At 46.2% G+C, this 14,678-nt stretch overlaps 1 protein-coding gene and 2 long non-coding RNA genes across 5 annotated transcripts in view; 2 read left to right on the forward strand and 1 right to left on the reverse strand.

The window, feature by feature from the left end:
- slc30a6 (solute carrier family 30 member 6) overlaps positions 1-14,678 on the reverse strand; it is a 109,258-nt gene that overhangs the window by 26,345 nt on the left and 68,235 nt on the right. For 2 of the 3 annotated variants that reach the window (XM_042009888.1, XM_042009890.1), the window contains 2 exons: positions 11,509-11,574; positions 3,398-3,478 (listed from right to left, as the gene is read on the reverse strand). In XM_042009888.1, coding sequence (XP_041865822.1) covers positions 3,398-3,478; positions 11,509-11,574 — 147 coding nt within the window. The remainder of the gene's footprint in view (positions 1-3,397; positions 3,479-11,508; positions 11,575-14,678) is intronic. The other variant, XM_042009889.1, reaches the window with a different exon arrangement.
- On the forward strand, positions 304-8,670 carry LOC121655330. Its single transcript, XR_006013163.1, has 3 exons — positions 304-392; positions 2,567-2,569; positions 8,660-8,670. It is a non-coding gene; the product is annotated as an uncharacterized LOC121655330 (long non-coding RNA).
- On the forward strand, positions 893-1,279 carry LOC121655324. Its single transcript, XR_006013157.1, has 3 exons — positions 893-988; positions 1,039-1,052; positions 1,231-1,279. It is a non-coding gene; the product is annotated as an uncharacterized LOC121655324 (long non-coding RNA).

Raw genomic sequence — 14,678 nt, forward strand, 5'->3', positions numbered from 1 at the left:
ACAACAGGAAACACATCAAACAGTCGTCCATCTTTATTTATTTCACCTTAATTTACTAGGATCAACAACAGATTCTGATTTACAAAGTCGACCTGGTCAGTGGCAGAAAACCTTCCTGAACCAGGTCACCGCGGGTCCCAGGACCAGGCCTCACGCACCAGCTGTTCTGAACATTTCTCTCTTGTGATTGGTCAGTTTGGCATCACATGTTGCTGGATATCTGGATCTTCTCCTGAATTTGTGTGGTAACCAGCGTTTTTAAAAACAGTAACCCGTGGATTAAGTTGATGAGAAGCTGATCAAATTATTTCTTAGTTTTCTCCCACAAGCTAATAAAGACTGAACCATACTGGACGCCATTGTGGTTGTGTCTGGAACTCCAGGTCCACCTGGTGAATTTGGTCTGTAATCATTTAAATTTCCTATAACCGTCTTTTATTATAATCATTACTTTTACTAATAAATCCTGGTTATTTCCTGGTTAACACCTATCAGACTCACCTGGAGGACCAATCACCTTTCTCTCCACAGATGAAGCACATCTTAAAAAGAAGAAATCTGCCTTGGTCCTGATGCGTTCAGGGACCAGACTGCAGGCTGCTGTCCAGGTTCAGGAGGAATCATTGATCCTATAATTGATAAAGCTGTTTTTAAGAGGTTTTTTAGAGGTGGAGGTAGAGACGTAGGTATAGATGGAGAGGTTGAGATCTACGTAGAGATTGAGATGTATAGATGGAGGTAAAGATATAGATATAGATGGAGAGGTAGAGATGGAGGTATAGATGGAGGTATAGATGGAGGTAAAGATGGAGAGATAGAGATGGAGGTAGAGATGGAGAGGTAGAGATGGAGGTAGAGATGGACGTATAGATGGAGAGATAGAGATGTAGAGATGGAGGTATAGATGGAGAGATAGAGATGGAGAGGTAGAGATGGAGGTATAGATGGAGGTAGAGATGGAGAGGTAGAGATGGAGGTATAGATGGAGGTAGAGATGGAGAGGTATAGATGGAGGTAGAGATGGAGATAGAGATGGAGAGGTAGAGATGGAGGTAGAGATGGAGATAGAGATGGAGAGGTAGAGATGGAGGTAGAGATGGAGATAGAGATGGAGAGGTAGAGATGGGGGTAGAGGTGGAGAGGTAGAGATGGAGATAGAGATGGAGAGGTAGAGATGGCGGTAGAGATGGAGAGGTAGAGATGGAGGTAGAGATGGAGATAGAGCTGGAGAGGTAGAGATGGACGTAGAGATGGAGAGGTAGAGATGGAGGTAGAGATGAAGAGGTAGAGATGGAGGTAGAGATGGAGATAGAGATGGAGATAGAGATGAAGAGGTAGAGATGGAGGTAGAGATGGAGAGGTAGAGATGGAGAGGTAGAGATTAGAGCTGCTCGATTATGGGAAAAATGATAATCTCGATTATATTATTTAGCATATTATAGTATTTGAAGCTTGTCTTTAGTAATCCAGACTAGTTTCTTTCCACCAGGTCTCCGTAGCTCTTGTTCAGTGTCAGACCAGCTTGTTCTGCTTGGTGTGATCTGGAAAAAATTAATCTGGAGACATTTTGTTTTCACGATGAAATCCGCGTCAATAAAATGTAGCGCGACATTTATATCCGGCTCTGATGCGGCATTTATATCCGGCTCTTATCCGGCTCTGATGCGGCATTTATATCCGGCTCTGATGCGGCATTTATATCCGGCTCTGATGCAGCATTTATATCCGGCTCTTATCCGGCTCTGATGCAGCATTTATATCCGGCTCTGATGCGGCATTTATATCCGGCTCTGATGCGGCATTTATATCCGGCTCTGATGCAGCATTTATATCCGGCTCTTATCCGGCTCTGATGCGGCATTTATATCCGGCTCTGATGCGGCATTTATATCCGGCTCTGATGCAGCATTTATATCCGGCTCTTATCCGGCTCTGATGCGGCATTTATATCAGGCTCTGATGCGGCTTGACCACAGGTCGGTAGCGGTGGCGAAACATTGGACTGTAGCCATGTCCTTCACACCTCCTCATCATTCAGGGCAGGGAGACTGTCCACTAACATGGAGACGAGACGGCCGTGATGCCATTTGTCCAACGTGTTGATGAGTTTCTTAAATCTGGGTTGTTCACTGTGTTAATTGAGAAAAAGTTCTGTTTATAACGTTTGTCTCTCTGTGTCTCTGGGAGCTGGTGGATTATTTAGTCACAACCTACAAAAATGGAGCATTTTTTTATTTTCTTGTGTCGCGTTGCCCCCGTGTGCATGTCTGCATGAACGAGCGCAACATTTCACATGAACGAATGCCGCGTGTCGCTTGGCTGGAGGAGGACAATGATTTCCGCCTCATCGCGCAAGTTCCATAGAAAATGATGGAGTAGAAGCGAAGTCGCCTCCGTGTGTCCAGCCCTTAACTGGGGAGGTGTTTGCAACTCGCGCTGAATAAAATTATGATCGTTAATCATAGATCATAATTGTGATTAAAATTTGATTAATCACCCAGCCCTAGTAGAGATGGAGAAGTATAGATGGAGATAGAGATGGAGGTAAAGATGGAGAGGTAGGGAGGAAGTGCAAATGATCTGCAGATGATCCAGAACGCAGCAGCACGTCTGGTCTTCAACCAGCCCAAAAGAGCTCATGTCACTCCGCTGCTAATCGCTCTCCACTGGCTTCCAGTTGCAGCGCATCAGATTCAAAGCTCTGCTTCTGGCTTACAAAACAATAACCCAAACGGCTCCGGTCTACCTCCACTCCTTAATCCAGAGCTACACTCCCTCTCCACAGTTACACTCTGCCAGTGAAAGACGCCTAGTGCTCCCACCACAAGGTGGCGCCACATCAGTAGCTAGACTCTTCTCCTCTGTTGTTCCCCGGTGGTGGAACCATCTACCAAACTCCGTCCGATCCGCAGAGTCCTTATCCACTTCCAAAAGCAAGCTAAAGACTCAGTTGTTTGAGGAGCATTTCCACACTTAGCTTAACTCTTCTACTCAGAATGAGGTAGAAAGATTTGTCCAGGTCTTTGGTTCAACCAAGTACTGAAGAAGCTGCTGCACTTATGGCCAAGATGATGTTTGATGAAATCATGATCTTGTATTTAAACAAAATGACTAAAAAAAAAAAAAAAAAAAAAAATTATATGCACTGCCTCCAGCCCTACATGACAGCACCTGGTCCACCTGAGTCCACCTGGACTCCAGCAGTCTGACTACAACCTAATGAAGACGTCCATCTTGTTTGAATTCTTGCTTGTGTTGTTCTTACTCTCAAATGTAAGTCGCTTTGGATAAAAGTGTCTGCTACATGACTGTAGAATAGAATAGAATAGGAAGTGATGGAGGTGTGGAGATGGAGGTAAAGATGGAAGAGAGGAAAGTCAGTCCTGACCAGACCCACCTTTCCTTCAGGATGAACAGAGCTCCCAACTGGACCAGAACCGTGGAAGAAAAAACCGCTAAAACCTCCAGTCGGTCAAACCTGAGGAGAGCAGATCAGTTTATCAATCAATCAACTTTATTTAGAGGAAGCTTTTCATGCTGAAGGCAACACAAAGCGCTTTACATGATTAAACAAAAATAAAATGTCATGCATATTTTAAAAAAACAAAAACAAAAAAACAAGCCTTTACTCACATGAAAATAGAATTACATAAACAAAAACACTCATCAAATGTTTCTCAACCACGACTCTCCAGTCTCCAAAACTGAATGTAGGTATAAAATCTTAACAGTGAAGAGTGCGACTGTGAGGAAACAACATCATGGGGGTCCGTCCACACCAGGAGCCAGTCTACCCATATCCACAGAGGATGCTACCACGGCAACCACCCCGATCAGGGCAGACTGAGGCCCACACCTCAGCCATAAGGCTGCCATGCAGGGCCCCAGCCACCCAGACAAGGGCGATCACCACGGCAACAACCCCAAGGCCGAGCAGGCAGAATTCCCGGTTTGGAGGATCTCCATGAGGAAAACACAAGTTAAAACAAAGATTAAATAACCAAAGAAACAATAAGAACAGCTAAGAATGAATGAATGAATAAATAAGTAATACAGTTGAGTAAAATGAAAATAAAAAGTGAAATAAAATGATGTAACATAAATTAAGATCAAATAAAATTTAGTTAAAAGCTAAAAAAGTCTTGAGCCTCGTTTTAAAAACATCAACGGTCTCTGCAGCCCTGAGGTTCTCCGGCAGACCGTTCCACAGACGAGGGCCGTAGTACTGAAACAAGGCCTCGCCGTATGTTTTGGTCCTTGCTCTTGGAACAACTAGAAGGCCGGTACCAGAAGACCTCAGGGTCCATTAGGGTTCATAATTTAAAAGAAGCTCTGATGAGAAGGTGAGAATGCTGTAACGCGAGACCCGGCAAGACTTGGCAGAATCAACATGTCGAGCTACTGAAAACAAACAAACGCCACAAGCTAACAGAGAAATATTTTAAAAAATTATATATTCCAAACCACACTAACCCGGTCACTCTGACCATCGGATAGTCGAACCTTGAATCGAGGAGGAGCAGTGTGGTTTTCGTCCCGGTCGTGGAACAGTGGACCAGCTCTAAAACCTCTTCGGGGTCTTTGAGGGGGGATGGGAGTTTGCCCAACCAATCTACATGTGTTTTGTGAACTTGGAGAAGGCATTCGACCGTGTCCCCCGGGGACTCTTGCTGGGGGTACTCCGGGAATATGGAGTGCCGGACCCACTTGTACGAGTTGTCCGGTCCCTGTACGACCGGTGTCAGAGCTTGGTCCGCATTGCCGGCAGTAAATCAGAATCGTTTCCAGTGCGGGTTGGACTCTGCCAAGGCTGCCCTTTGTCACCGATTCTGTTCATAACTTTTATGGACAGAATTTCTAGGTGCAGCTGAGGTGTTGAGGGGATCCGGTTCGGTGGCCTCAGGATTGGGTCTCTGCTCTTTGCAGATGACGTGGTTCTGTTGGCTTCATTGGGCCGTGATCTTCAGCTCTCACTGGAGCGATTCACAGCCAAGTGTGAAGCAGCTGGGATGAGAATCAGCACCTCCAAGTCTGAGACCATGGTCCTCAGCCGGAAAAGGGTGGAGAGATCTCTCCGGGTCTGCAATAGGGTCCTGCCCCAAGTGGAGGAGTTCACGTACCTCGGGGTCTTGTTCAGGAGTGAGGGAAGGATGGAGCGGGAGATGGACAGGCGGATCGGTGCAGCGTCTGCAGTGATGTGGCTCTCGATTTACCGGTCGATCTATATTCCTACCCTCACCTATGGTCACAAGCTGTGGGTAGTGACAGAAAGAAACAAGATCGCGAATACAAGCGGCTGAAATGAGTTTTCTCCACAGAGTGGTCGGGCTCTCCCTTAGAGATAGGGTGAGAAGCTCGGTGATCCGGGGGGGAGGGGCTCAGAGTAGAGTCGCTGCTCCTCCACATCGAGAGGAGCCAGATGAGGTGGCTCGGGCATCTGGTTAGGATGCCTCCTGGACGCCTCCCTGGTGATGTTTTCCGGGCACGTCCCAGCAGAAAGAGGCCCCGAGGAAAACCCAGGACAAGCTGGATGGACTACATCTCTCGGCTGGCCTGGGAACGCCTCTGGATCCCTCCGGATGAGCTGGTGAATGTGGCCAGGGAGAGGAAAGTCTGGGTTTCCCTGCTTAGGCAGCAGCCCCCGCAACCCGACTCCAGATAAGTGGCAGAAAATAAAGGAGGGAGGAAGGGAAGGAGGGAGGGAGGGAGGGTAGGTGGGCAGGCGGATGGATGATCTTTTTTTTTTTCAGCATGATGACAGCAAAATGATGGTCTGACTGACTAACTGAGCCAGGAACAGAACCCAGGACCCCGCGAGCCTGTGGACCACTTCACCCATTGTGTCCATCCATACCCAAATCCAGATACATTCACCCCTCACCAGCGTTCAAAACAGATGCCCATGCAGACACATGCATTTACAGGGTCTCCTGGTGATCACATGCTAGTTATGTTTTCCTCCACACGCTTCTTTAACAGGCATTAATTTGTCAGTAAGCAGGACGGGATCAGCCAGCAGCAGCTTCCAGTCTGGTCCTGGAGCAGAGGGGATGTCTCCAAATCTGGACCTGGAAGCTAATGGACGGGGGAGGGGCGGAGGCTGCTCACTGAGAAGAAGTAAACGTGCTTTCACCTCACTTTCCAAAAGTCTCCAATAACACCAGGAAATAAATATATATATATATATATATATATATATATATATATATATATATATACATGGGCACGACAACGTGTTTTAATTAATCCGTGTAAACACATTGTTTAACAACGTTTATTTTTTTTTATTGCTAGTTAATGCAGGTTTTGTTTATTCCAAACTTCTCTAACTTTAGCACCACGGCCTCACAGCACGAAGGTTGCTGAAGGTTCGAATCTCAGCTGGGGGGAGGTTCAAACCTTGAGGGCGGTGGCCTTTCATGTTTGGAGTTTTAATGTTCTCTCCGTGTATGCATGGGTTCTGTCCGGGTTCTCCGACTTCCTCCTACTGTCCAAAGACATGATTTTAGGTTAATTGGGGACTAAACTCTCCCTGGGAGTGAGTATGAATGCTTGTTTGTCTCTCTGTTTTAGTCCTGCGATGGACTGGCAACCTCTCCAGGTGTACCTGCCTCTCACCTGATAAATGCTGGGATAGGCTCCAGCTTACCTGCGACCTGTAATGGATGAAGTGGTGTAGATAATGAAAATCACTGCATACATTCTGGTCATTTACCGCCTCCGGGTGGCAGTATAGATGAGTTTGTCTCTGAAATGGACATGATTCTCTCTGACATTCCTGATGATGGCACACCACTAATTATCATGGGAGACATGAACATTCACATTGGCAAACCACAGCAACTGGTTCAAACTGGTTCAGACTCCTCCAACACACAAAGCTGGTAATACTCTTGACTTGGTACTGACCAGAAACTGCTCCACAGCCGACCTGTCCGTCACCCCGCTGCACCTCTCAGACCACTTCCTGGTTAATTTCTCTGTCTTCCTTCCTCATGTCACTCAAGCGGCTCCAAAACTGGCGTCCTACAGCAGAAACTTGAGATCCCTCAGACCTACACAGCTGTCTGATGAGGTTTCCTCTACCCTCCCTTCCCACTCAGACTTCTCCTTACTGTCTGTTAATGAGGCTACAGAAACACTCTGCTCCTCTCTCGCCTCCTCTCTGGACAAACTCTGTCCTCTGGTGTCAAAACCAGCCAGACAAAACCCTCCCAGTCCATGGCTCACAGAGGTCCTGAGGGAGCACAGAGCTGGACTCAGGACTGCAGAAAGAAAGTGGCACAAATCAAAAGAACACACTGACTTGTCTGAGTAGCAGCAAAAACCTGAAACTTTCACATCCAGCCTAAAGGCGGCCAAGATAGCCTTTTATCAGAACAAGATCCGCAATGCTCCCAACACACGACATGTTCATGGTGTTTAACTCTCTTCTCTCTCCACCACCTGCTCAGCCTCCCACTGTGCTGACTGCAGAAATGTTTGTTTCCTACTTCACTGAAAAGGTCGCTACCATCAGTAACCAATTCACTGAGCCGGACCAACTCAGCCTTACCAAACCAGCTACTGGTGCCTCACTCTGCTCCTTCCGATCTCTAAATGAGGACCAAGTCTCTAAACTTCTGTTCAGCTCAAAACCCACGACCTGTCCTCTTGATCCTGTTCCCTCTGACATCCTGCAGAGCATTTTACCTACAATCAAACCTGCAGTAACTCATATTATCACCTCCTCTCTTAAATCCGGTGTCTTTCCCTCTGCCTTCAAGCAAGCTCGGGTTCCCCCGCTGCTGAAGAAACCCACACTCAACCCAGCCCAGGCTGGAAACTACCGGCCAGTCTCACTGCTTCCATTCATGTCTAAACTACTAGAGCGTGCCATCTTCAGTCAGGTCTCACAGTTCCTCCAAGACAACAACCTATTAGATCCATATCAGTCTGGCTATAGGCAAGGCCGCTCTACTGAAACTGCTCTCCTGTCAGTTACTGATTCCCTACGGGTTGCCAGATCCGCTGGTCAATCCTCAGTCCTTATACTGCTGGACCTGTCTGCTGCCTTTGACACGGTTAACCATCATATACTGTTCTCCAAACTCTTGGAGCTTGGCATCTCAGGATCTGTCCTCTCGTGGTTTACGTCCTACCTCACAGGAAGATCCTTCAAAGTATCTTGGCGAGGGGGCGTGTCCAGATCACATGGGCTGACAACAGGGGTGCCTCAGGGCTCGGTGCTTGGCCCTCTTCTCTTTTCACTATACACCTCCTCACTCGGTGCATCATTAGCTCTCATGGTTTCTCCTACCACTGCTATGCAGATGACACTCAGCTTTTCCTTTCTTTCCCACCTGACGACACAACGTCTCAATGCGAATATCAGCATGTTGCTGATATCTCCGCATGGATGAAGGATCGCCAGCTTCAGCTAAATCTGTCAAAGACCGAGCTTATTGTCTTTCCAGCCAATCCTTCCTTACCGCCACAGATAAGCGTGCAGCTTGACTCCATCACGCTTGTACCTACGTCTTCTACCAGGAATCTTGGTGTCATGGTGAACAACCAGCTGACCTTTAAGGACCATGTTGCCTTGGTTACTCAATCTTGCCGATTTGCTCTCTACAACATCAGGAGAATCAGACCCTACCTGACTGAAGACACGGCCCAGCTCCTGGTCCAGGCTCTGGTCATTTCACGCATTGACTACTGCAACTCCTTACTGGCTGGCCTGCCTGCATGCTCAGTTAAACCTCTGCAGATGATCCAGAACGCAGTAGCACGTCTGGTCTTCAACCAGCCCAAAAGAGCTCATGTCACTCCGCTGCTAATCGCTCTCCACTGGCTTCCAGTTGCAGCGCATCAGATTCAAAGCTCTGCTTCTGGCTTACAAAACAATAACCCAAACAGCTCCGGTCTACCTTCACTCCTTAATCCAGAGCTACACTCCCTCTCCACAGTTACGCTCTGCCAGTGAAAGACGCCTAGTGCTCCCACCACAAGGTGGCGCCACATCAGTAGCTAGACTCTTCTCCTCTGTTGTTCCCGGTGGTGGAACCATCTACCAAACTCCGTCCGATCTGCAGAGTCCTTATCCACTTTTAAAAGCAAGCTAAAGACTCAGTTGTTTAAGGAGCATTTCTACACTTAGCTTAACTCTTCTACTCAGAATGAGGTAGAAAGATTTGTCCAGGTCTTTGGTTCAACCAGGTACTGAAGAAGCTGCTGCACTTATGCCCAAGAAGATGTTTGATGAAATCGTGATGTTGTATTTAAACAAAATGACTTATAACAACTACAAAAAACTTTAAAAACAAGAAACAAAACAAAAAAACAAACAAACAAACCAACAAAAAAATAGCCCTGCCTCTAGCACTACATGACAGCAGCTGGTCCACCTGGACTCCAGCAGTCTGACTTTCACTTAATGATGACGTCCGATCTTGTTTGAATTCTTCTTGCGTTGTTCTTCCTCTCAAATGTAAGTTGCTTTGGATAAAAGCGTCTGCTAATTGACTTTAAAATAGAATAGAATAGAATAGAATAGAATAATGAATATGTACGTGTAGAGAACCTCCAGATAAATAAAGATCCAAAGTTTCAAAGCTGAAGTGTGACAGCAGGTCGTGTCCAACAAGCTGGAGGTTGAGCTCCAGAATTAGGTCAATGATCTGATGAATCTGCAGTTGTGACGGTTGCTGACCTTCGACCTGCGTTTAGCTTCCACTCACTGAGCTTTCTGTCGGATTAACTCCGTTAAATTTAACACGGACTGCGATCTCATAGCTCACATCGCAATGTAACACAAACTAATGAGCTGCTGTCAGCGTTGCAGGAAATCTGCTTTCACTTCTTACAAAGGACATGGTGGATGTCCATCACATGGGACACAAAGTAAATCTGTGTCAACAGAAGACGCAGCTACAGGACATCTTCATCTTCATCATCATCAGCTTTAAACCTCCCGCTTCTCCAGCTGTCTTTATATAGTCGTCTTTAATTACAAATATGAGGCGTTCAATGTCCAAGTAGGTTGTTAATATGGGCGTCTCACTGTTAAGGTACATGAAAGAGTCTGACAGCTCCAGAGGAGGAAAAACCGATGAAGAGTTACCAGAATGAAACACATTAACATCCATGTCTAAGTATCTGAGGGACTTAAATTTTGTTAACAAGAATAAACAGAATCACGAAGTAAAAGTCAGAAACTGGATCTGGATAACGATGCTGTCTGACACTACATCCTGATTGGTGCACAGCTCAGTAGTATATCACTACGACAACCAGTCAGGAACCTTATTGTCACATCCTTGGTAAAGAGAGACGGTGGGACAAAGAGACAGATAAGCTGGAAAACTATTTCATTTGATAGTCCTATTTATCCAGGTATATTCCAGGTTTATTCCAGGTATATTCCAGGTTTATTCCAGGTATGTTCCAGGTTTATTCCAGGTTTATTCCAGGTATATTCCAGGTATATTTCAGGTTTATTCCAGGTATATTCCAGGTTTATTCCAGGTATATTTCAGGTTTATTACTGGTTGAGATTGTTCATATTTTAGGTTCAGTATGAAATTCTGGATCTGAAACTCAGCAGGGCTGATTGACATAACCTGCAGCCACGAAAGACATCGTCACAATCTCCATCATCATCATCATCACCATCTCCATCATCATCATCATCAACATCATCATCATCATCACATCATCATCATCATCACCATCTCCATCAACATCATCATCAACATCAACACCATCATCATCACCATCTCCATCAACATCATCATCATCATTATCACCATCTCCATCATCATCATCATCATCATCATCATCATTATCACCATCTCCATCATCATCATCATCACTATCTCCATCAACATCATCATCAACATCAACACCATCATCATCACCATCTCCATCAACATCATCATCAACATCAACACCATCATCATCACCATCTCCATCAACATCATCATCATCATTATCGCCATCTCCATCATCATCATCATCACTATCTCCATCAACATCATCATCATCATCATCACCATCATCATCACCATTTCCATCAACATCATCATCATCACCATCATCATCATTATCACCATCTCCATCATCATCATCATCATCATCACCATCATCACCATCATCACTATCTCCATCAACATCATCATCACCATCATCATCATAATCATCATCACCATCATCACCATCATCACTATCTCCATCAACATCATCATTATCATCACATCATCATCATTATCACATCTCCATCATCATCATCATCATCATAACCATCCCCATCATCATGATCATCATCATTATCACCATCTCATCATCACCACAATCATAATCATCATCCTCATTATAACCATCTCCATCATCATTATCACCATCTCCATCATCATCATCATGATCAATCACCATCTCCATCATCATTATCACCATCCCATCATCATCATCATCATTCAACGGCGATGTGTGTGTGAATGTGTGTGTGTTTGTGTGATGTAATGAACTCACCCGAAGGAGTAGACCTGACTTGGCTTCTTCATGGTGACCCAGGAACTGATGAGACAGGTGATCAGGCTGCAGGTGGGAGGAAGAGGAGGGTAGAGAGGACGGAGAGGGGATGGCAGGGAAAGGGAAGGTGTGATTGATGGAGGGATGCAGTAGGACAGACAGAGACGAGTAAATGAGAGACAAGTGGCAGATATAAGAAAAACAAAGAAGAGGTCAGAGGTAGTTCACGTCCTCTTCTCTCTACTGAACCTGCTTCAGCGCCATGAAGAAAGAACTAAACAGTTTCCAGCTTTAGTTGCGTTAAACAAGTTCAGGGGATAAATGTGGACGAATGAACCTAGATCTGATTAAAACTTCTAATTAAAATGAGAAAATTAACCAACATGTTTGAAAGAAGATATTCAATCATTTATTGCATCTTTCTGGGAAAGAGCTGCAATTTTTCATCCCAGACACGCAAGAGGACGACCCAGGACTAGAAGGTGGACCTGATGAAGAGGACGACCCGGTACTAGAAGGTGGACCCGATAAAGAGGACGACCCGGTACTAGAAGGCGGACCTGATGAAGAGGACGACCCGGGACTAGAAGGTGGTCCTGATGAAGAGGATGACCAGGTACTAGAAGGTGGACCTGATGAAGAGGACGACCCGGTACTAGAAGGTGGACCTGATGAAGACGACGAACAGGTACTAGAAGGTGGACCTGATGAAGACGACGACCAGGTACTAGAAGGTGGACCTGATGAAGAGGAAGACCAGGTACTAGAAGGTGGACCTGATGAAGAGGACCTGATGAAGAAGACGACCAGGTACTAGAAGGCGGTCCTGATGAAGAGGACGACCCGGGACTAGAAGGTGGACCTGATGAAGAGGACAACCCGGTACTAGAAGGTGGTCCTGATGAAGAGGATGACCAGGTACTAGTAGGTGGTCCTGATGAAGAGGACCCGATGAAGAGGACGACCAGGTACTAGAAGGTGGTCCTGATGAAGAGGACGACCAGGTACTAGAAGGTGGTCCTGATTAAGAGGACCTGATGAAGAGGACGACCAGGTACTAGAAGGTGGACCTGACGAAGAGGACGACCAGGTACTAGAAGGTGGTCCTGATGAAGAGGACGACCCGGGACTAGAAGGTGGTCCTGATGAAGAGGACGACCAGGTACTAGAAGGTGGTCCTGTAGAAGAGGACCTGATGAAGAGGACGACCAGGTACTAGAAGGTGGTCCTGATGAAGAGGACGACCAGGTACTAGAAGGTGGTCCTGATGAAGAGGATGACCCGGGACTAGAAGGTGGACCTGATGAAGAGGACGACCAGGTACTAGAAGGTGGTCCTGATGAAGAGGACCTGATGAGGAGGACGACCAGGTACTAGAAGGTGGTCCTGATGAAGAGGACGACCAGGTACTAGAAGGTGGTCCTGATAAGGAGGACGACCCAGGACTAACCATGTTGACAGGTTACCTACCATGCTAGGAAAAGGTGTATGAGACGGGTGGCGGGGTCCAGGATGCTCGGACCCGATAGATGCCGCTTGCGGCTTTAATTATGATTATGAGCTTAGCTAAAAAAGCTAACTAGGTATATCAACATGTTAGCATGCTAGCGCTTAGAAGAAGGAGAATAAACATTTGAACAACAATAGGGTCCTTCCATACTTCGTATGGCTCGGACCCTAATTAAAGCCGCAAGCGGCATCCATCGGGTCCGAGGGTCCTGGACCCCACCACCCGATGTTGCCATGACAAAAGGTGGTGTAATGCGCTAAGGACCCAACGTGTATGAATCTTGTCAAGTTTGGTGCAGTTCCCATGTGGTCCCATGGAGATATGAGCAAACCGTATTTCATGGCGAGAAGGCATTTTTCCGTCGGTTGCCACGGCAACACGCTTTCTGCTATTAGAAAGATTTGAATAGCGTTTGGTCCCCAACTTGTCAGGAAGGTTCCCACCAAGTTTGGAGTCGGTCGCACGAATCCCCTCAGACTAGTTCGTTCAAATGGCAATGAAATCCAAGATGGCGCGCACCCAGTTGCCATGGTGTATTTTTTGGTGTATTTTTTTTTTCTAGGTGGCGCTGTTGAGCCAATTTTTCATTGAAGTCTATGCAGACATTAGAATATGAAATTTTTCGTCGGGCTTGATGTGTTTGCCAAATTTCACAACTTTTCATGGGTGTTTAGGGGGTGATATTTAGGCTCAAAATGCTTAGAAGGAGGAGAAAAATAATAATAAACATTTCAACTACAATAGGGTCCTTCCATACTTCGTATGGCTCGGACCCTAATTAAAGCCGCAAGCGGCATCCATCGGGTCCGAGCGTCCTGGACCCCACCTCCCGATGTCGCCATGACAACAGGTGGTGTAATGCGTTAAGGACCCAACGTGTATGAATCCTGTCAAGTTTGGTGCAGTTCCCATGTGTTCCTAATGAGATATGAGCAAACCGCGTTTCATGGCGAGAAGGGCTTTTTTCATGGTTGCTACGGTAACACGCGTTCTCCTATTAGAAAGATTTGAATAGCGTTTGGTCCCCAACTTGTCAGGAAGGTTCCCACCAAGTTTGGAGTCGGTCGCACGAAACCCCTCAGACTAGTTCGTTCAAATGGCAATGAAATCCAAGATGGCGCACACCCCGTTGCCATGGCAACAGGTGTTCGATTGACTTCTTTGCTGGACTTGGGGTGTTACACGTATGAATACTGTGAACTTTGGTGCAGTTCCCATGTATTCCTATGGAGATATGAGCAAACCGTGTGTCATGGCGAGAAGGCTTTTTTCCGTCGGTTGCCACGGTTACACACTTTTTCCTATTAGAAAGATTTGAACAGCGTTTGGTGCCCAACTTGTCAGGAAGCTTCCCACCAAGTTTGGAGTCAATCGCACGAATCCCCTCAGACTAGTTCGTTCAAATACGATGTGTGTAAAGTGCAAAAAATGGCAAAAAAATGGCGGTAAAAGAGGGCACCCCATTGCCATGGCAACAGATGTTTAATTGACTTTTTTGCTCGACTCGGGGTGTTACACATGTGTGCCGAGTTTTGTCTTCCTATGTTGAAGTAGACATCACGACCCCATTCATTTTGGCATTTTATTTTTTTCTAGATGGCGCTGTTGAGCCAATTTTGCATTGAAGTGTATGCGGACCTTAGAATATCGAAATTTTCGC

Source organism: Melanotaenia boesemani, chromosome 16 (genome assembly GCF_017639745.1).
Source record: "Melanotaenia boesemani isolate fMelBoe1 chromosome 16, fMelBoe1.pri, whole genome shotgun sequence".
Lineage (NCBI taxonomy): Eukaryota > Metazoa > Chordata > Actinopteri > Atheriniformes > Melanotaeniidae > Melanotaenia > Melanotaenia boesemani.